Genomic DNA, 23495 nt, shown 5'->3' with positions numbered 1-23495 from the left:
CACGGTTTCTTGGGAAGATGACTGAAGTGATCGATTCGGGAGACATTGATGCTATAACTTCCCTTAGGGATTCTATTGAAGATAATTTGAAGAAAGTTCTTGCTTTGGATGAACAGATTTTGGATTCAGTTACAGTAGAAGAAATGTCTGATGAAATGGTAAATCAAGCTGAATATGCAAGAGACGTTTCGACACGTATCAGCAAACTCAATAGCTCCATTACTAGCTTTTTGAAATTAATAACTTCTCCATTCGATCCGCTAATGCAACCACCACCACTACCTAAAGCCAGTATTAGATTGCCCAAACTGGATCTTCCGCATTTCTCTGGAGATATATTAGAATGGAATTCCTTCTGGGAACTATACAATGTGTCAATACACCAGCAGAAAGACTTGGAACCAATTCAGAAGTTTTCATATCTAAGAAGTTTGCTCACAGGAGAAGCTTCTGAAATTAATCTGGGATTTAAATTTGAGGCTGCCAATTATCCACAAGCTGTAGCTCTTCTCCTATCTACTTATGGGAAGAGAGATGAAATTAAGCATGTTCTGGTGAGAAGATTGCTGGAAATGGAGTCTCCTGCTGGCAATTCTGAATCACTGCAAACTTTCAGAGCTAATTTTGAATGCTCAATAAGATCGCTTGAAAGTGAAAAGCTGGAATTAAATGAGCTTTATACTATTTTGCTCTATACCAAATTGCCTAAAAGCGTCAGTGAGACTGTGAAGCGTAGGTGTGGAGACGATTGGTTGGTATTAGACACCTTTAAGAAATACCTAGAAGAGGAAATTAGCAATTTAAGAACTTTTGTTTCAACTGATGTGAATAAATCTGAAACTCTGTCGTCAATATCTACCTTCACAGTAAATCAATCCCAAGCTGTTAGACCAAAAAACAAAGGAAATGTGAACAAGTCCAGTCATCAGCAATCCAGAAGATGTGCTCTTTGTGATAATGAACATTGGTGGACACAGTGCAAAACGTGACGCAACAAGAAATGAAAGGTTGAATCGCATCAGAGCTTTGCAGTTGTGTTTTGTGTGATGGCTTCTAAGAAGCATTTTAGTGTGGACTGTGACAAACCAAGTTGCAATAAGGGTTGTAAGATGAGACATCATCGTCGGCATCTTGTGTGATAGGGACCAAACAGGAAAACAAAGCAAGAATAAACCAAGTGGTGTACAAGTGGGAACGCTATCAGTAAATGAACAGGACAAAACAAATAAGTTGGGTAAGCGATCCATATTACCAACAGCAACAATTCCCTTGAAAGGGAAGAAAGGTCGCATGGTACGACTAAGAGGGCTGTTGGATACTTGCGCTGAGAGAACGTTCATTAAAAGATCAGCTCTAGAGAGATTGCAATATAGGTCCAAAGGAGTTGAAAAGATAGCCTTGAGAGGTTATCTAACTAGTAAACCTGTTCATGAATACGAGATGATAAGCGTCGCCATACCGCATAAAGGTGAATTGATAATAATGGACTGCATAGTGGTGGATGAGCTGCCAGAATATGCGAAGAAGTTCGACGTTAAAAGAAGTTTGAGGTCGTTATGTAAAACTAAGATCAGCTTGGCTGATAAAGATTTCGATTTGCCTGTTGAAAATCAATCAACTATTGAATTGTTAATAGGGGTTGATAATGTTTACAATATTTTGCATCCAGGGTTCAAAAGGGTTAGAAATTTAATATTGCTGCCGACCATATTCGGTTATGTGGTGACCGCACATGTAGTGCTCCCCCACTAGGGAGACTCATGTGACTGTTTTGAAGCTAGCTGTACAAACTGAAGAAATTGAAGCTACTAATAATGAAAATCCCAAGACTGATCTGGGACGCGTTGTGGAGTTTGGACAGATTGGGAATAGATTGCAGTGAGTTGCGAGAACAAGACCAGAGGGTCTTAAAGGACTTTGAGAGCACTATTACCTATTCTGAAATTGATAAACAGTATATTGTGGCGTTGCCATGGAAAACCAATAGATTCAGATTGATGACAAATTTTGGATTAGCTATGAGCAGACTTCGACAGCAGAGCATCAAGTTTCAGAAGGATGTGGATTACTTGGAACATTATCAGAAAATCTTGCAAGAGCAAGAAGATAGAGGATTCATTGAGAGGGTGATCTATAATAAATCTGATGTGGATTGTCATTACTTGGCACATCATGGAGTGCTTAGAGATAGTGCCACTACTCCAATAAGAATAGTGTTTGATTGCTCATCAAAACAAGGTAAAAATGGATTGAGCCTGAATGATTGTCTATGGACTGGACCACACGTAACGGCTGATCTGCTCAGAGTCCTGCTGCAATTTAGAACTAAAACCTTTGCTTGTATAAGTGACATTGAGAAGGCATTTTTAATGATTCAGTTGCGTGAAGAAGATCGCAATTATACGCGTTTTTATGGTTGGAAAATCCGACAGATCCCAATAGTAAACTAATAGTATACAGATTTAGAGTAGTATTATTTGGAGCTACATGTTCACCTTTTCTTCTAAATGCAACCATCAAGCATCACTTAACCACTGTGGTCTCGTGGTTACCCCGGTCCAATACAGTGGATGTAGTAGAAAAAATGAAGAGAGGTCTGTATGTAGATAATTTGCAATTTACGGCTAATAGTGAATCTGAGTTGATGGATTTATACTTTAATGCCAACAAAATTTTTGCTCAAGCTCACTTATATTTGAAGGAGTGGAAGGGCAATAGCGAGTCTATACAAACTATTGCTGCTGCTTATCATATTGAAGCCAAACAAAAACCAATTTATAAAGTATTGGGATTAAATTGGGATAAAATTAAAGACGTCTTAACTATCAATCCAACTCATATTAATAAAACAAGTCAAACAAAGAGAGAAATTCTCAGTACCATTGCCCAAATATACGATCCATTGGGATTGCTTCTCCCTGTTACTATGAAAGCGAGGATATTTTTACAGAAATTGTGGAAGGAACATCTGGATTGGGACGAACAACTCATGAACCCGCTACAAGAGGAATGGACTGAATCACGGAGGACTTAGAGAAGTGTCTTGAAATATCTTTTCCTAGGAGTGCTAGCCTGGGAACTGTTGATAACTTGCACAGGTTCTGCGAACTAGCAAAACTTCATATGGTTGTGTGGCCTATAGAGCAAATGGTGAAAACTCTAATATAATTATGGCAAAGGGTAGAGTCAGGCCCATTAAGGAATTAACAATTCAGAAATTGGAATTAATGGCATTGTTGCTAGGAGCAAGAATAGCCAAATTTATTATTGACTCTTTTGATGAAAAGGAGTTTAAACAATTATATGTCTGGTCAGACAGTAAATGGACCCTTAGCTGGATTGTATCCAGTAATGTTCTGCCTGTGTTTGTGAGAAACAGAGTAATTGAGATTAACTCTTTGATTCGGGTCAATCCTATCTTACGTACCCTCATCTGAAAATCCCAGTGATTGGTTGACACGGGGAATGAGGGCTGAAGTGTTAGCAAAAACTCCTATTGGTGGGAGGGACCCCTTGGTTAAAAATCACACTCTGCCAATCGATAGGTCATGGGTGGGGAGTACACATATGCAGGGTGAACAGGACATTGTAGTCAACGTTGTAGGGGACATAGATGAAACACGTCTGCTGGATTGGGAAAGATTCAGCAGAGCTGACAAAGTCTTTAAGACCATAGCTTGATAATGCGCTTTATAAAGAATTGCAAACTATCAACCAATGACAGAAAAACTGGTGGTTTGACTCTGGAAGAGTTACAAGCAAAGGTTAAAACAATTGTTCTCGTGCAGAGAGAGTACTTTCCAGAAGAGTATAAAGCCCTGAAGAGGGAGGTAACAAACCAAAAATTGACATTAATTCGCCAGTTGAATTTGTTTTGGATAATAATGTAATGAGATGTAGAGGCAGGTTGGAACACGCAACACTGCCTGAAGAAGTCAAATTTCTACCTTACTGCCAAAGGGTTGTGCTCTGAGTAAGTTAATAATAAGAGCGACATCATGTGATGCAAGCACACATGGGGGTGAACGCTACTGTAGCTAGTGTAAGACAGGAGTTCTGGATTCCACAGCTGCGACAACTGGTCAAGAGCGTGTTACATCATTGTGTGATCTGTAAGAAAGTTCAAGGAAAACCATATAGAACTAATATAATACCCCCATTGCCGGAATTCCGTGTACAACGGAAACAACCTTTTAGTGTTAGGGAGTAGATTACAGGAGGGCGTTATGGATAAAGAAGAAGGAAGCAAATTCGGAAAAGGTGTATGTCATACTATTCACATGCCCGATCACTTGGGGTATACATCTGGAAGTAGTCAGAAATCAGTCCGCTGACTCATTCCTCATGGCCTTCGGAAGTTTAGCAGCCGTAAAAGGCTTTCCTTCACTAATGTTATGACAATGCCACTACTTTGTAGCAGCATCTGAATATCTGAAAACAATGGCAGACAGCCCCTTTTTCAAAAACATCTGGAGAACATCGAGTGTAAGTGGAAATTTATACCAGCAAGAGCACCTTGGTTTGGTGCAATCTGGGAGAGACTGGTCGGACTATTGAAGACCTGTATGAAGAAGGTGGTCGGTCAAGCTCTTCTCAGTTATGAGGAATTATCCTGCATTTTGGTGGAATTGGAATCTATCATAAATGACAGGCCACTAAGCTACACATCGGGGACCTTGATCAGAAGGAGATTTTAACACCTAATCATCTGATCTTGGTAGAAAATTTAAGATCCTTTCCCAAGGAAACAATTAATTGGGAGGAGGTATCTGAAGATCCATTGTATAGTAAAACTGAAATTGTCGAAAAGAGATTCTTTACATATCCAAATTGTGCGATCAATTATGGAAAAGATGGGAACATGAATATTTGGTTTCTTTAAAGAAACTCATCGAATTGGAGTCAACATAATTCTTGGCCCAAAATAGGAGATGTCGTCCTTGTACATGATGAAGGGCCCAGAAACAAATGGAAGTTGGGTCAGGTGATTCAGGTGCATGTGGGGTCTGACAATGTAGTTAGAGTAGCTACCCTCAAAACCTCCCATGGCCAGATCATGCGTCCTATTGTGAAATTGTATCCGTTAGAGTTGTGGCAAGAAGTTGAGACTCTGATCCTACCAAAATTCCTGAAGTGAGTACCACGACCATCCAGGAGGGCTGCTCGGGTGGCTGCAGAAACTAGAAAGGATTTGATTCAAAAGGGACTGTTGTAAATAGTGTATTATAATTTTTAATTAGTGGGGAATATGTCGTTACTTACAATAACGACATGGAAAATCAATTGTTATTGAATATGTTTATGTTGTATATGGAAAGTGTTCTTTTATATCGCGTGGTGTCAAGTGGAGATGTGCAGGTTTGTGTACAAATGAATGTTTAATTTATATTTAGTTGTAATAAGCGTTGTTACCAAAGAATATTGTCTTGGTAGTGAATAGTTTGTATAATTGGTTAACAATGCGATGTAAATTGTTTGATAGTTTCGTTCGGTTCGTGTTGTTTTGGTGGCTTAGTTGTCTTGTTGTTGACTCTTATCGTGAGCGGACTGAGGCCAAAGTCGTGGGTATGGGTGAGAGAGCGAACGAATTATTTTCATAGTAAGAGGTGGACACGCGGACCACAGTCAGTTCGTTCCTCAACTTTGTAATGTGTGGTTGGGTAGCGGAGGATTTAGTGAACAGAATTTGCTTCAATTGGATTAAACATGTCGTTCCTTCCCAGCGTTTAATGAAGTAGATGGATGAATGGTAAGTTTGGATAAGTATCATATATTTGATTTGCCTTGATCGGGATACGTCGCTTGGGATATGCATATCACGCGATTGGGATTCCAGGACTGAGTAAATTGAATATATATATTAGTGGTATCGTGGTTTACCCGTGCCTATCATAATCCAAACCCGGCAATTGCGTCAATAACATCACATAAATTAGTAAGTAATAATTTATGAGTAAAACATAATATAATATGGTATGTAATTTTTATGGAAATCTTTATAACACAACGCAGTGCATCCTTTAAGTAGAGAAAGGGTCATGAATTTCTAAACTAATCTGGTAATTTATAATTTTCTGTAATTGACTGAAGTCATTATGTGTTGTCGCTCGTTTGACCCTAATGAGTAGCAATAATTCTATTTGAATAAGTAAAAGCATATTCAAAATTAATTTTATTTTTCCTTAGTAAAATTTTACATTTTGACAATTAATCCTTCTTATGTTTACAAGCTTTTATGGCCAATTCTCTGCTACTATTTCACTCGGCGACACAGGTCGATCCCAGAAAAGGGATTTTGACAAAGGAAAAATCTATTTCTGGGTGAAGACCTGTGTCGCCCAGTGAACCCTTCCCTCTCTATTTTTTCCCACCCTAGGCTAGCCAAAAGCTTGGGTGCTATTTCGGGATGGGGATTATGGGTAGAATTAGTAGTAGCGAGCGGAGAAGGACCGCTGTATCGGCACCTCTTAGGTAGAGGGGTTTTGGAGAGGAGAGATCTATTGGGTTAAGCATCTGTGGTAGTGGCTTCCACTCGCTCCTAGATGATATACCGACATCCTATAAGGATGATCGATCCAGAGGTAGTAACTCTGGCATCCTATTAGCTGTATAGCTTTTTTCTCTGGTATATCTAGCAATATTTATACCTAGAAATGTGTGCTATATGGGACATTTCACTGGGCGACACAGGTCTTCACCCAGAAATAGATTTTTCCTTTGTCAAAATCCCTTTTTTATCATAAAAAATGCATTTAATCATGAAAATAAAATAAAAATCAGTAATTAGTGATTATTGCTCTATGAGAGAGAGAGAGAGAAAGTTAAACTTAGTTGTTCATGTTGGTAAGCTGTTTTGTGATTTCACTGGATTTTAATTTAAAATTTTATTGATGCTACTTTTCTGTGGTTATCTTAATATTAATATTTGAAAAGTAGTAAATAATTTTATCATAAAAAAATTTATCTAGTCATGAAAATAAAATGAAAAAATCAGTAATTAGTGAATATTGCTCTATGAATGTAAATTTTACCTCTTCCGTTCGGACCGGTGCCGTCCAAAATATCATCGAAAATCGTAAGTAAACCTTACTTTTAATCCTATGGGTGTCTTGAAAACAACATACCCTGCATTTTTATTGAGTTTTTCATAAAAAATACCTCCAAATTTGACCATTCTGCTGTTTTGGATCCATATTTCTTCAGTGCGGATTGACATTGGACCAGTGTCGTCCGAAATATAGTCGAAAATCGTAAGAAACCCTTACTTTTAATCCTTTGGGTGTCTTGAAAATGACGTAACCTGCATTTTTATTGAGTTTTTCATTAAAAAAAACTCCAAATTCTGACTATTCTGCTGTTTTGGAGCCATATTTCTTCAGTTGGATCAGCGCCTTAAACCCGGAACATGTGTTGTAACCCAAGAAATAATTTTTAATTAATATATTTGAAGAGCATCATAAACTCAGAACATCGTAAGCTGAGCCTGTTGTAACCCGGGGACTGCCCATATTGTTACCAGAAATTGATTCACAAAAACCTCTGTAAAACAAGTTATCTGCAAAATTTAAAAAAGAAGTAATTCAAGGAAGAACCATTTCATGGAGGAAATATGTATCAGATTCCTCTAATAATACTCCCATAGAAAAAATATGGAAAAAATTCAGGAAAATAAATGGTACCCATGTTAAACCACCTAGCCATGCCATATTAAAAGATGGGAAAAGAATACTTGATCCAAAAGAAATAAGTAATGTAATTGGAGAAAACTTTGCAAAAGTAAGTAGTGATGAAAATTTAGATGAACACCTCCACACAGAAGAATAATAGTATAAAATTAATAACAATAAATTTTGAAACCATAGAAGATATAATAGAAAATTTAATATGGGAGAGTTGGAATTTGTTATTTTGAACAGCAATAAATCTGCCCCTGGAGGTGACAATATTTGTTTTGAAATGATCTGCCATTTAGCACTTTTGGCCAAGTCATACTTAGTATAGTTTTATGATCATTTGTGGCTTCAAAATTTATTTCCTCATGAATAGCATAAAGCTATAATTGTTCCTACCCCAAAAACTGTAACAGGTCCCAGTAATGTAAACAATTACAGACCAATTTCTTTAACAAGCTGCTTATTCAAATTTCTGGAGGAAATGGTAAATGCTCGACTAACATGGCACATTTGAGAAAATAAAATTTTGACTCCCACTCATTTTGGGATCAGTTGAACAGATCTACATTGGATTCTCTATCTAACGTAGAAGACCACTTATGTAGAGGATTTGAACAAAAGCAAATTACTATAGCCGTCTTTTTTGACGTTGTAAAGGCGTATGGAACTAGATATACAATACTAAAAACGTTACATAAAAAGGCATGCATGGACATTTACCCAGGTTTATTCAAAACTCTCTGACAAATTGCACTTTTCAAGTGAGAACTGATGATGTCAGGTACATTTCCACTGGAAAATGGTGTTCCACAAGGAAGCATCCTTGGTGGCACACTGTTTACTTGAGCAATAAATAATATCAGTAAAATTCTACCTATTGGAATTAAAAGTCACCTGTATATGGATGATTTTGCCATATATTATTCAGCATCTCAAATAAAGCGTGTAGAATGAATCATATATAAAAGCATAATAAAAATAGATGAATGGGGCTCATCTGTAGGCTTTAAATTTTCCATAGATAAAACTCAAGCAATCATGTTTTATAAAAATAAAAAGTGGGAAAAGGGTAAAGAAATAGATTTCAAAATCAGAAACCATAATATACCAATTAGCCAAACAGCAAAATTTTTGGGATTGTATTTGTTACTCACTTGACCTGGAAAGCCCACATAACATGCATGAAATCAAAATGTAAAAGAGCATTAAATCTAATTAAAAAAATATCGAACACTGCTGATAGACATACTCTTACTGTACTGTATAAAGCAACCGTGCTGTCTATCATTGATTATGGAAGCGAAACATATAGCTCGGCGTCAGATGCAGCGCTGAAAACGTTAGACCCAGCTCACAACGAAGGCCTTAGAATATGTTCAGGAGCCTTTAGATTATCACCAAAGTCATCTTTACAAGTTGAATGTGGTAAACACACACACACACACACACACACACACACACACACTCTCTCTCTCTCTCTCTCTCTCTCTCTCTCTCTCTCTCTCTCTCTCTCTCTCTCTCTCTCTCCATAGAGAGCTAGTAACAATGAAGAGTGCTCTAAAATTCAGACAAACGATTCTCCAACAAAAAGAGTATTTGAATTAAGAGATGTATTTATAAGCAATCATCCACCTCCTTTCCCAATTAGAGCTTGAAGATTGTTCGAGTTGCTGAATATAAATATACAATTACCTTCAATAGTAAAATTACCTCCTCCATGGAAACTGAATAAAAAGGGATTTTGACAAAGGAAAAATCTATTTCTGAGGGAGGCCCTGTGTCACCCAGTGAAATTCCCTACTAACACGAATTTCTAGGTATAAATATTGCTAAATATACCAGAGAAAAATGCTATCAGGAATGCTGGGGTTACTACCCCCAGATCGAGCATCTATAATGAAAATAGATGTCGGTATGGGTAAGGGTGAGTGAAGCTATCACTGCCACAGAACCACACTCTGAAGACATCCCAATGACAAAACCCCCGGAAGAGCGGAGAGCCGACCCAGCTCCCTCACTCACCCGCCCACCCGACAGCGACCCCAGTGCCATCTGAACTCATTCCAGGCTAGCCCCATCCCCAGGCTTGGTATGCCCATGCAGGGGGGGAAAGCTAGGACCTGGGAGGGTCACCGGGTGACACAGGGCCTCCCTCAGAAATAGATTTTTCCTTTGTCAAAATCCCTTTTCTGAGCTCGTCCCTGTGTCACCCGGTGAAATCGTAACAGAGAATCATACCAAGACTGTGGAGATGTAAGAAAACAATTATTTAAGGTGATCATGCATAAAAACGCGTACTAAAAGAAAATAAGTTTAATTATTTCTCATGAGTAATTCAGAACATCATAACAAGGGAAATTAGAAAAAATAGTTAGGCTAAGCTTATGTAAACATACAATTTGACATGAAAATATAAAGTATGGCAAAAAACATGAGAGGAGGTACCAAATTAAGGAGTACAAAATTACAGAAGTACCTCAAGACTTAAACCTACAAAACAGCACACATCAAAAACATAATCACAATAAACATCAAAAAAGACCAACAATTTCAAGCATTATTTAAATTGAGGAGCCAGGCAGTGAGGTATGATTGGCCCAGGAAAACTGGTAGGGCAAATAAATGAGGCAGGCGGGCGGGTGGGGGGAAAGGATAAGGTAAAGGAAAATTTTAAGGTGGGGGGATGACACTCCCAACAGCCACTGTGGGAAATTTCAGAGCTTCAAGTGTTTTCAAGTAGTGGCGTTTAAACACCAATGGAGATTTCCACCCCGTGTATTTTGTTAATTCAGCAAAATCCATTTTATGAAAATAATTGGTAGAGGTAGCTACCGCTCGGATATCATGAACCTTGGGAACTGAATCCGGGTTAGCTTGTTTAATGAAGTATAGGATTTGCTGTCTTATAGCTTTTAAAGAAAGTGTTCCACCTTTTTCCCTGATAAAAAGAGGACCAGACAAACACTGAGAAGTTCTTTGCAAGTAAGCCCTCAAGGTAGCGACTGGGCACAAAGACAGGTCTTGTGGAAGAGGGACCACCTTCCAAGGAGACCACCTGTCTTGAGGGTCTTCGTTTTTTGCTAGGAATCTATGATCTGGGGAAAGCATGACTTCTCCTGACGGGAGGAAATCTATGTGATCGACACCTCTGGAGAGAGCAGACAGTTCTGAGATTCTGGCACCTGAAGCTAAACTAATCAGGAATAAAGTCTTCCTTAACAGATCTAAATAAGAGCATTGGGCATTATTAATATCTGAGGCTAATTTCAGAACGTCGTTAAGGAACCAGGTAACCGAATGTGGGCGTGTTACCGGCCTTAAACGAGCACATGTTCTAGGAATGGAAGAAAAGTATGAGTCAGTTAGGTCAATCTTGAAGCCATGCAAAAACACCTTTCTCAAAGCTGATTTTGCTGTAGTGATAGTGGCCGGGGCTAGGCCTTTTTCAAACAATGACCTAAAGAAGGTTATCACTAAATTAGTGGTCATAGTTTGAGCTTCAGATGCTTTCAGAAAAGATGCCAACTTCTTGACTGCTGAGTCATACTGTCTGAGAGTAGAATCTCTTATGGGATTCAATAAACAGAGTATTAACAGGGTCAATATTCGCCCCCCTTTGGGCGGCAAACTTCATAAAGTCCATAAAGCCAGGGCATTCAGAATTTTTGAGGAAACTGACACAGGCTTCGTTTGTACTATCTGAGTCAGCCTGGGTCTGGGTATCTGATGACGCCGCAACTTGAGTTCCAGGAGAAGTGGAAACCAGTTGCTCTTCGGCCAATTGGGGGGCTACTAGGCTACTTGACCCTTGAATGACCTGAGCTTGTGTAAGACTTTCATCAGCATGCTTATTGGGGGGAACAGATAGATTCTCTCCCGACTGTTCCAATCTATGGACATTGCATCTGTGGCATAAGTTTGAGGATCTAGATTGGGAGCCACATAACAAGGGTGTTTGTGATTGCTCTCCGTGGCAAACAGGTCTACCTGAAGTCCCGGAACACGATGGCAGATCCAGTTGAAGGAGTCCTTGTCTAGGGACCATTCCGACTCCAGCGGAGTCGACCTGGACAGAGAATCCGCCACTACGTTCCGCACTCCCGCCAGATGGGTAGCTGACAAATGCCAGTTGTGTTTGTCCGCCAGGGAGAAGATGGCTAACATCACCTGGTTTATCCGGCTCGATTTGGACCCGCCCCTGTTTATGCAATGAACTACTACGGCACTGTCCAACACCAGCCTGATGTGGATCTGGTTGGCGGGACGAAGCTTTTTCAGGGTTAGAAACACTGCCATTGCTTCCAAAGTGTTTATATGGAACTGTTGAAACATGGTAGACCATGTCCCTTGTACCTTTTGTTTTGGTGAGTATCCTCCCCAGCCGCTTAATGAAGCGTCTGTGTGGATTACCAGAGCCGGAGGGGGAAACTGAAGAGGGACTGACTTGGAGAGGCCCTTGACTGTGGACCATGGGGTGAGTCTTTTGTTAAGATTTGCGGAATTGATGAGACCCTGTCCCTGAGTCTGACATTGGCTGTCTCCGCCACACTCTGTTTATGTCTTTTAATCTCACTTTTAGGAGCAGGTCTGTTACCGAGGTGAACTGAAGAGAACCCAAAATTCTTTCTTGTGTCCGGCGGGAGGCTTTCCTGTAATTCAGAAACTTTCTGGTAGCTGTGGCTATTTCCTTCCGCTTGGCCGGCGGAAGAGATAGCCTGTACGAGGTTAGGTCCCACTGGATACCCAGCCACTGAAACCGAAGCTTCCGGCGTTAGGCGGGACTTCTCCTGTTCAATTGGAAGCCTAGGGATTCTAGGAACTCGATTACTATGGCCGTAGCTCTCCGGCACTCCTCGACGGTTGAAGCCCAAATTATCCAATTGTCCAGATATGCCGCTAACGATATCCCCCAGGACCGCAACTGCTGAACTACTGTTTCCGCCAGTTTTGTGAATATTCTGGGCGCTATGTTGAGCCCGAAAGGCATGACCCTGAAGGAGTAGGCCTGTTTCCCAAGTCTGAAACCCAGGAAGGGAGAGAAGTTCCGCGCAATCGGGACGTGATAGTATGCGTCTGAAAGATCGATAGAGGTGGTGACGGCTCCACGCGGAAGTAGAGTCCATACCTGCACAACTGTAAGCATGCGAAATTTGTCGCATTGTATGTAAAGATGTAGATGCGATAGGTCCAGAATTACTCTTTGTTGACTGGAGTCTTTTTTGGGAACAGAAAACAGCCTGCCTTGGAATCTGAGGTGTCTCACTTTCTTTATTGCTCTCTTCTTGAGCAGTTCCGTCACAAAGTCTTGTAGAGCTTTGGAGGAGGGTTGATGAAACCTGGTCAAGGGAGGAGGGCCCTTGATCCAGCTCCAACCCAAACCTTTGGACACTATGCTGTGTGCCCATGGACTGAAAGACCACTGGTGTCTGAACCAGAAAAGTCTTCCGCCTACCTGGCTGGTCTCACTGGGAGGAAGCGGGTTTATTACCTCTACCGCGGCCTCCTCTTCCCCGGGAGAGGGACCGTAGGGCAGCCTTGCCTCTATAGGAGGCTCTAGCTCTACCCCCCATTGCACTCCTGTTAAGGCCATGAAAGGCCCCACGACCCTCATAAGAAGGGTTGTATGCCGGAGACGACACATAAGAAGTAGCGAGGGAGTGTTGAGCTGGCTGAACCAGCACAAACTGTTGAGGTTGGGCCTTGGAAGTCGAGGGTTGGCTCACCGCCGAGACAGGTACCGCCTGGACAACAGACTGATGTTGCTGTCTTCTGTGCCTCCTGTACCTTTTTCCCAGTCTATACTGGGAGCCACCGGACTCTGGGGTTTTTCGTTTAAAGGCCGGAATACCCCACCGGGAGCGCAGACTTTGGTTAGCCCTGGTTGCCTCAGCCAGGACACTGGTGACTTCTTCTTCCGGGAACAGATTGGCTCCCCAGAAGGAACTCTTCATGAGCTTGTTAGGCTCATGTCGAATGGTAGCGTCGACGAAGATGAATTTACGACAATTCAGCCGCGCCACCATGAAGTCATATAGGTCCGACTGAAACCCTGCTAACAAGGAGTCAAGACCTGGAACAGCGGCTCCTCAGAAAACGAGAGACGGTTGCCTCCGAGCAGGCACAGCGAGTTCAGAGACCGGCTCAAGCGACACCGTGCCTTGAACTCAGCCTTCAGGAGAGCTTCCGTCAGTTTGGGAAGCTGCTCACTGAACTGGTTGGATTCGCAATCTGCGTCCAGTTTACCAATCGTAAACGTGGACGGAGCATCCTTCCAAAAGTCATCACCCCCTGGGAAGATTAGAGACGTGGGGTCCGTCTCTCTGAGCTGAGGCAAAGGCTTGCCCTCAGCACATGCCTGAGCCATTGCGAGTGCAACCTTAGTCAAGCAGGGGGTGGGGAGCTTATCCCCAAGGGAGAACATGGTGAAGTTGCCCTTGAAGGGGGTCAACTTGGTGTTCTCCGCTTGCCACTCAGTAAAGGTGTGCATCAGAGCTGATTGCGCCTGGTCCCTAGGGAAGATCACTGTCTCCTTAGGGACCTTATCAGAGCGTACCCAGGCTTCTTCTGTCAGCCTAGTGAAGCCTGGATAGGGAGGCAGAAGATCTGGAGGGAAGAATTCCAGTTCCTCCAGTCTACGAGTGCCTAGACCCTCAATTGTTAGAGTGTCTTCATGCCGGGGAGCATGAAGGGCTAAACACCACGGGTTCCCTTTGTCAAATGGAGGGAGGGCGGAGGCGTCCAGGATGGGATAGTGCACCGCAGCCCCCCCGAACGCACGATATCGGAGAGCATAGTCTCCTGATTCTGAAGCCTCTCCGTAAGCTTGCTCAGCTTCGCCTCTACCTCCGTAGAGAACCTCTGGAGCAGCATCCCAGCAAATGCCTCAGGGTCAAAGGCAGGCTGGCGAGGAGGGCTAGGCTTGGCCGCTCTCTTACTCGCACCTCTGCCCGAGGTACTTGGTTTGCTCCCCGAGGCCACCGGACCAGCGTCCCTGTGACCGGACGGGGAAAGGGGGATGCTTGCGGGAAGACGAAGACTTATAGCCTTCGCCTTCCACGACTTCTTCAGCTTGGGGACAGTAGACTGGGCTCTGTCCTTCAAGAGAGAAGATTTGTGAAAACCCTGAAAGGAAGACACGGATGAAGATGGGGAGTCAAATAGGGGCCCGCCCCACTGCCTCACTTACCTCCCTACCTACCTCCTGGTCCTGTTCCGTGTTCATGGGTTCCAGGTCGAGATCAGCGCAGCGACGTCCTCCGATACCCCCTCGACAGCGGGTCATCCTGGAGAGGCTGGGTCTCTACCCGGATTTGCTCGATGATGGGGCGGCAACTTCAGCTGGAACAGCGGCAGCAATCCGGGCGCCGGGGTACAGAATGTTCCTCAGGTTCTCATCGAGAACGTAAGGTTTCCCCAACGGAACGTTCCTGCCAAACCCAGCCACCCAGGCACGGAGGGACTCGAGGGCCTCCTTGCGGGAGGGTTCATCGGCCTGAAAGAAAGGGGAGTATCAAAGACCGAACTATGATGGTAAGATCGTAAAACCCAAAATTTTACCATGACATTATATGTGAGAGCCCCGGAGGAGCGGAACAAAAACAATCGGCTTACCGACTCGTCCTGGACACACCCATAGAGTGTAAAGCAAACCTCACAGCCATCCGGGTGCCACACGATCAGGTCGTCCAAGCGTACCGCGCAACCGGTGTGGGTACGGCAAACCACGTGCCTGTAGGGCTGGTGCAAGATGGCCGTGCACCCGGGCTCCTCACAACGAACAGTTTGTAAGTGTGAACAGTATATGAACCTACTAATCTAAGATAACTTAAACTAAAGTAGGTACTAAGTAGTTTCATACTGCACTACCGGAGCACTCCGGAGGGGCGAAAAACCATAAAAAATGAACCTACCAATTCAAGATAACTTAAACTACAGTAGGTATAAGATGAGAGGAGACTCACAAAATTTAAAAATTAAAGGAGACCCAAAGACACACCCTAAGAAAACTCCACCAGGATGATCCCATGACGGGGAATATAAATATAATTAGTGTAAACGACCGAGAGAAACCCAAACAGAACAAGCTGAATGGGTGTACCTCGAGGTCAACATGGCTGACAAAGGGACGCCGCAGTGCCCAAACAAAAACCACGTATAATATTATAAATATGGGCTAAAACAGCCAAACTAATCATAAAACCCCACAAGAAGATGGTACTTAACTTGGAGACAGTAAAGCTGCTCGATGCCATGGTGAAATAAAGCAGAAATTGCTGGAAAAAACACAAGCAAAAAGATCTAACAACAGCAGAGATCATGTGCTAGCATGGAATGAGTTCAGATGGCGCTGGGGTCGCTGTCGGGCGGGCAGGTGAGTGAGGGAGCTGGGTCGGCTCTCCGCTCTTCCGGGGGTTTTGTCATTGGGATGTCTTCAGAGTGTGGTTCTGTGGCAGTGATAGCTTCACTCACCCTTACCCATACCGACATCTATTTTCATTATAGATGCTCGATCTGGGGGTAGTAACCCCAGCATTCCTGATAGCATTTTTCTCTGGTATATTTAGCAATATTTATACCTAGAAATTCGTGTTAGTAGGGAATTTCACCAGGTGACACAGGGACGAGCTCAGAAATGAGAATTTGCACACACTTAAAATACTTATAAAAAAGTTATTCATATACCCCAGAACAGCATAGACAACATGCAGTAGAGCATATAATCCGAAAAGGTCCACATTACTCAATATACACATATGGATTTAAATAAGAACACGGACTGGAATATGCTTCAATGTCCCTAGACAAAACTTATTAGTTCTCTCTACCTAATAATGCTTCAATATTCACAGCAGAGCTGTGCACAGTTGCTTCAGCTATAAAAATAATTAAAGAAACATCACTCAATATTTTGTGATTTTTAGTGACTCCAGAAGCACTATAGAAGCTATTCTTCAGAGTTACAAAAAAATAATGTTGTACAACAAATTAAGTTATTACTTCATAAATTATATGAATTATATTATAATGGGAAAAATGTAGAAATATGTTGGACAGGGATCAAAGGAAATGAAGAGGCTGATAAAGCAGCCAAATAAGCAACCCATGTGACAAAGTCAAGTGTAAATATCCCTGTTATTGATTATGTAACACACATGAAGGTGAGTATTATAAGTAAATGGCAATACATATGGAATGAAGAACCTGAGAATAATAAATTAAAACAAGTAAAACTTGATGTTGGAAAGTGGAGTTTATCATTTCAGATAAAAAGACATGCACAGGTAATTTTGACACGTCACTATATAGGCGATACTTGTCTGACACATGAACACTTAATGAGCAGCCCACGTGGCCCTACTCCTGAGTGCTCAGAGTGCAAGGTGATAATAAGAGCAAGACATGTGTTGTGTGAGTGCCCAAAGTATGACCAGCAGCGACTGTCAACTTTTGGAAATAAGTCAATAAAGGAATTTTGTCAGAATCTTTTGCATTTTCAGCTGTTCCGATTTTGATGTTTATGAGGGACTGTGATTTAATTAATAAAATATAAAAATAAGTAAATAACAAAAGCACCAAAACCTTTAGAGCATTTATTGAATTTTAAAAGCAACAAAATTTTAGAATGTTACTTATTCTGAATTTTAATATACCCTTTTATTGTGCGTGTGTGTTTCAGTATGAGGGCATGTACCTCTATGCAGTTTTTAATTAATTTTCATTCATTTATCATCGTACTGAAAGAGCTATTTGGTCCCAGTGCTTGGCCTCAGGCCTAGACCTGGTATTTTATTCCAATCCTTTGGGCCAGCCCTATGAGAGCTGAAAGTCAGCTCAGTGGTCTGGTTAAACTACTCTAATAATGATAATAATAATATTCTTAGCTTTATAGTCTCCAACACTGGGTGTTCATCCAAGCCTTTTCGAATCAAGAATATTACATTCCTTTAATTTGAAATTTCAGAAGTCTGATGATTGAACATCTCTCTTGTTCAATAGATCAGTTCTTCACTTTGATGGGTTGATATCGTACTCGCCTAGCACTCTCTTAGGCCCGCGTTCGATTCTCCGGCCTGTCAGTGAAGGAATTTATTTCTGGTGATAGAAATTCATTTCTCGCTATAATGTGGTTCGGATTCCACAATAAGCTGTAGGTCCCATTGCTAGGTAACCAATTGGTTCTTAGCCACGTAAAATAAGTCTTAATCCTTTGGGCCAGCCCGAGGAGAGCTGTTAATCAGCTCAGTGGTCTGGTTAAACTAGGGTATATTTAACTTTTTGTTCAATAGATCAAAGGTATGGTCTCCTTCCTTTGCTCTTTCACGACCAAGAAGAGAGTACCCAGGTGAGCCAAACTACCAGTCAGTTTAGAGATTTACTCTGAATCCTCGCTCTGAAGTAAATCTCCCATATGTAAAGACTGAGACTTTGTATTTGTGTAGAAACAAATGACAAAATTTTAAAGTAATTTGTATTTTTCTTAACATACAAACCTGAGGTCTTTGCATAAAGGGCCCACCTCTTACCACCCCTTATTCTGTTACCGGGGCAAAAGATAAACTGTGTTGAATTAAATGCTCTTTGACTGGGTGGGCAGTGCTTCCATCCATACCATTTGTAACTGTTAGCATAAACCACCTTGTAAAAGTTTAATGGTCGGATTTCCAGCTCACTGAAAGTTAAAACCACATGTAGACCTCAGTTTGTATGTTAGGAAAAATACAAATTACTTTAAAAATTCGGTAGTAGCTGGTTTGCATAAGGTATGTGTTATATATTTTTCATTTTACCTTTCCTTTGCTGTGTGTATTTTAATGATTCTCATGGTGTTGGAGTATCTATGGATATACTATGTAATAATTGTGTGTTGTTGGATGAGAGTATTTTTATGTTGGTTTTTCTTATAATTTATATCAATTCATAAGTCACTTGAGACATTAATGATCATGGCAGTTACCAAGCCCATTTGCTTTACAAATCAGTCAGTTAAGTCTTCTAACTAAGTGGGCTTTATGAGGAGATAAAATTTTTTCAAAGGTTTCTTTTGTATATAGTTTTCTGTAAAGCTACTGTATTATACAATAAAATTTCAAGAACCTTACATTTTTGGTTTTTATCAAGTGGCATTGGTCTTTGTTCTTATCTTACCATTGTAATACTGTATATGAATTAATAATTTGTTACAAGGAATGTGAACATGACTTGACATTAGGAAATGCTATTTTCATTTCATGTATGTTATTTACAGGAGCAAGTGCAAAAGTTGGTGATTGGCACAATCCCCCGTTCATTGTGGGTAACATTAGAAGATGATTTAGTTGGTGCTTGCAAACCAGGAGATGATATTTTGGTATGGTAAGCATTCCATTTTATCCTGTCTTTATTACACTTTTAAAACAATATTTAAGGCATTTAAAAAATATTTAAGGCATCATGGGTGTCAACAACCAGATCCTCAAACTTTTCTTTTTGATAGCGTAATGGCTTGTTTCATCCTCAAGGAGTTACCTTCCATGGTCTACCAGAGCTCCATGGTGACCAAACTAATGTCAAAGAATTCTCTTCTAGTTGGTCTTTTTGGCCAGGTATTGTGTCGTAAAGATTAACATTATAACACGTGATGGAGTATATAATGGACTCAAAGATAAGAGGGCACTTTCCCTTATCTTCAGCGAAGCTGAACCCAGTTTTTCCAACTTCAAAAGAACTCGTAAGAAAGAGAAGTGACTATTGCGCTTGCGCACCCCCCCCCCTCTTGTTTACAACCAGACTGTTAAAGACCAAGGAGCCATTAACTTTCTTTGGTGTATAGCGAACAGTTCACGTCGTTGCCAGCGCTCCAAGAAAAATTTGACTTTTTTTTTCTGTTTTCATTATCGAGGATCATGGAAACATCAAATAGAGCAAGATAAGTGCTTAATGTTAGGTTCCAGTTAAAAGTTTGTTTGAAACTTTTGGAGTTGATAATTTCTTAGTAAAAGGTGGAACCCTGCTCAGTGATTGCTACCTAGTTTCGTAAAGCATTGATTGCTACCTAATTTTGTAAAGCGTTGATTGCTACCTAGTTTCGTAAAGTGAAAATTGTTTTAAATCCTAACTAAATGTTTTAATTAAAAGAAATGTTCCACAAATTATTATTAATATAGAAAATTCTTTCAGATTATACAATGTCTGCAATAATCTAGGCAGTAAGTGAGGATATTTTAGACTAGATTAATAATGGATGTTGTCTGTAGCCTATGTCTTAGGATTACGTATCCTTAAGTGGCCTAGCGTAGACCGAGGGCCCTACGATCAGATAATAACAGTATCTGATTAAAATAAATCGATAGTCTAACAGTAGGTTACATAGCAGTATAAATTTTTTCTTTTTATATCAGCCTGTGCACTTAAGCATGAGCTAAATAATCTAGGATTGACCTAGGCATTACCTTATATCAAGTTAAGTGATAAGTTTTTATGAAACATCCCATTTTTGTACTAAATTGTTAGCCTAGACCATGTAACCTAGGACTAGATGAAATAGTAATCTGTGCTGAATGAGATGGTAACCTAGCCTTATGGGTACGTACTAAGGCAGGCTAATTGTTCTTTTGTGTGACCCATACCCTTAAGTATGAATTAAATAATCCAGATTAGGCAGTAACCTAGATTAGAGTAAGTTATAGCCTGACTGTAAGATTACACATTAGTGAGCTACTGTTTGATATAGTAGACCAAATAGCCTAGCATTGGATTTAAACAACAACTTGGGTTAGACAAAAAATAGTAGAATAACTATAACTATAAGGTTACATACTAGTAAGTTTTTTCTTTTTAAATAGCCTAGCCTATACATTTAAGAGTGATCTATAATAATCTGGATCAGGCAGTACCCTATAGTAGGTTAAGAAAGAACAAATAAGCCTAGGATTATATATAAACAGTATCCTAGGCTCAATAAAGTAACCTTGTTGTTTTTTTACGACTCAGTAGCATGTCTGTAAGGCTACATACTAGTAGGGTCTTATGTAGCCTATATCCTATAAACCTTGGACAGGCAGTAGCCTAACCAGACTAAGTAGGAACCCCTTTTTAAGGAATATCCTACTGTTAGCCTAAAACAGTGATGGCCGAATATAAAACAGTGATGGCCGAATATCAGATAAAAGGATAGTCTTGGCAACATAAAGCAGAAAACCAGATTATAAGAGGATTATTTTCTGTATAGTTTATATCCTTAAGTTTTAAATAAGCCTAGAATAGGCAGCGACCTAGAGTAGGTTTGTCGTGCTTTATTTTTGTTATTGCTTTTCCCAGTCTGAACCCCAGATAAAGAGAGAACCTTCTCACAATCGGGACGTGATAATAAGCGTCTGAAAGATCTATAGAGGTGGTTACGGCTCCACGGGGCAGTAGGGTCCGAACCTGCGAGATTGTAAGCATTCGAAATTTGTCGCATTGAATGTAAGAATTTAGACGGGACAAGTCTAGAATTACTCTCTGCTGACTGGAACCTTTCTTTGGAACACTGAACAGTCTGCCTTGAAATTTCAAATGTCTCGCTTTCTTTATTGCCCTCTTTTGCAATAGATCCTTCACAAAGTCCTTCAGGGTTTTGGACGGTGATTGATGAAACCTGACCAGGGGGGGAGGACCTCTGCTCCAACTCCACCCCAAGCCTTTGGAGACTATGCTCTGGGCCCATGGACTGAAACTCCATTGGTCCTGAAAATGGTACAACCTCCCACCTACCTGAGAGATCTCACTTGGCGGGAGATGGTCTGCCTCCTCTGGAACCTCTGCCTCCTCTTCCTCGGGAGGAGGAGCGAGGTGCTGCCCTACCTCTGAAGTAACCTCTGGCCCTGGTTCCCCTTGCGTTCTGGATGGAACGAAATGCCCCGTGGCTTTCATATGAAGCATTGAAAGCCGGGGAAGAGACATACGAGGGGGCAGCGAGGGGTTGATGGGCTGGTTGAACCAGCACGTACTGAGGCTGAGGTTGAGCATGGGAGGTTGAAGGCTGACCGGGTGCGGGGACCTGGACAGCCTGCAAGACAGTCTGAGTTGGGAGCCGTTTAAACTTCTTAAACCTCTTCCCGGGTTTGGGATGAGGTCCAGCGGACTCCGTCAGTTTCCTCTTATATGGAAGGCCCCAACGAGCGCGGAGACTTTGATTGGCCCTAGTCGCTTCGGCTAGGACCGCATCTACCTCTTCTTGGGGGAAGAGATTAGCTCCCCAAATGGAGCTCTTCATAAGCCTGTTAGGCTCATGACGGATAGACGTGCCGAAAAGATGTGCTTTCGGCAGTTCATCCGGGCCGTGATGAAATCGTGAAGGTCCTGTTGAAAACCTGCCAAGAGGGATTTTGTCAGGACCTGAAACAGCGAGTCTTCGCTGTATACCACCGAAGTTGCCTCGGCCAGAGTCAAGGAATTTAAGGACCTGCTAAGCCTGTCCTTAGTGTCGGCTTCAGCCTTCAGGAGCGAATCCGGAATCTTAGGGAGTTGCTCGCTGAAAAGGTTCGAGGCGCAGTCCGGGTCAAGCCTAGTTACTGTGAAGGTGGCCGGAGCTCCCTCCCAGAACTCAGAATCTCCGGGGAAGACTAGAGAGGTGGGATCTGTCTCCCGGAGATGAGGAAGGGGTTTGCCCTCCATGCTCGTTTGGCTAGTGAGCAAGGCCACCTTTGTAGTGCAAGGGGTAGGGAGAGCCTCCCCCAAAGAGAACATTGTGAACGTCCCCTTGGCCGGAGTAAGTTTAGTGTTCTCTGCTTGCCACTCTGTCAGAGTACGTAGCAGAGAAGACTGAGCCTGGTCCCTCGGGAAGATGACAGTCTCCTTGGGGACCTTGTCAGATCGAATCCAAGCTTCCTCAGTAAGTCTGGCGTAACCTGGGTAAGGAGGTTCAGACCGGGAGGGAAGGACTCAAGTTCCTCCAACCTGCGGGTGCCTAGACCCTCAATGGTAAGGGTACCCTCATGCTGGGGAGCATAAAGGGTTAGGCGCCAGGGATTCCCCTTATCGAAGGGAGGAAGGCTGGAGGTGTCCGGGACAGAAAAGGATCCGGTGGCCGCTCCGCCGCGCATGAATCCCGAGATCAAAGTCCCTTGGGACTTGACCTGCTGCGACAGGGAAAGAACGGAAGCGTTAGAGGATGATAGTTGAGATGAGAGTTGCGACAGCTTGTCGTCAACTCTCTTGTCGAGCTTCTGCATGAGAAGCTCGGCAAAAGCTTCTGCATCAAAGGAAGGAGCGGGGGGAACCTCCCTACTCTGTTTAGTCCTTCATCCCTTCCCAGAGGTAGAGGCCTTGCTCGTAGACGGCACGGGACTAGGAGCCCGTGACGTCTTCAAGAGGGAACCCCAGAGCGGACTTTCTGGGTTTTTAAGGTCTTTTTCTTAATTGATTTTACCTTAGGGACGGTAGACCTTGCACCGTCCATAAGGCAAGAGGATTTCACAAATCCTCGGAAAGAAGAAGCAGAAGAAGAAGGAGAGCTGAACAAGTAATCACCTGCCTCACTTACCCCCTTACCTGCTTGGAGCTCCAGGTCTACATTCATGGGCTCTAAATTGAGGTTCAACGCTGCAACATCTTCCATGACCTCTCTGCATGTGGCCACTTCCTCCTGGGTGGGTTGGGTCATCTCCTGGATCCCAGCGATCAAAGGGGGGGCCACTTCATCCGAAACTGACGCTGAGATCCAGGCGCTTGGGAAGATAACACTGCAGATATCCTTGGAAAGAACATAAAGCTTCCCCGCCCCGACGTTCCTCCCGAAGCCGCTGACCCAGGACTTGAGGGTCAAGAGCGAAGAGTCTCGGGAGTTGCAGTCAACCTGAAAGA

General features: G+C 42.1%; 1 protein-coding gene across 1 annotated transcript in view; it reads left to right on the top strand.

Annotated features, from left to right (window-relative positions):
* Positions 1-23495, top strand: part of LOC136849652 (uncharacterized) — a 759811-nt gene that overhangs the window by 202343 nt on the left and 533973 nt on the right. The window contains exon 6 of the mRNA XM_067122953.1: positions 18919-19025. Coding sequence (XP_066979054.1) covers positions 18919-19025 — 107 coding nt within the window. The remainder of the gene's footprint in view (positions 1-18918; positions 19026-23495) is intronic.

This window comes from Macrobrachium rosenbergii, chromosome 21 (assembly GCF_040412425.1).
Source record: "Macrobrachium rosenbergii isolate ZJJX-2024 chromosome 21, ASM4041242v1, whole genome shotgun sequence".
NCBI classification, from domain to species: domain Eukaryota; kingdom Metazoa; phylum Arthropoda; class Malacostraca; order Decapoda; family Palaemonidae; genus Macrobrachium; species Macrobrachium rosenbergii.
This window is presented reverse-complemented; position numbering and strand designations above follow the sequence as displayed.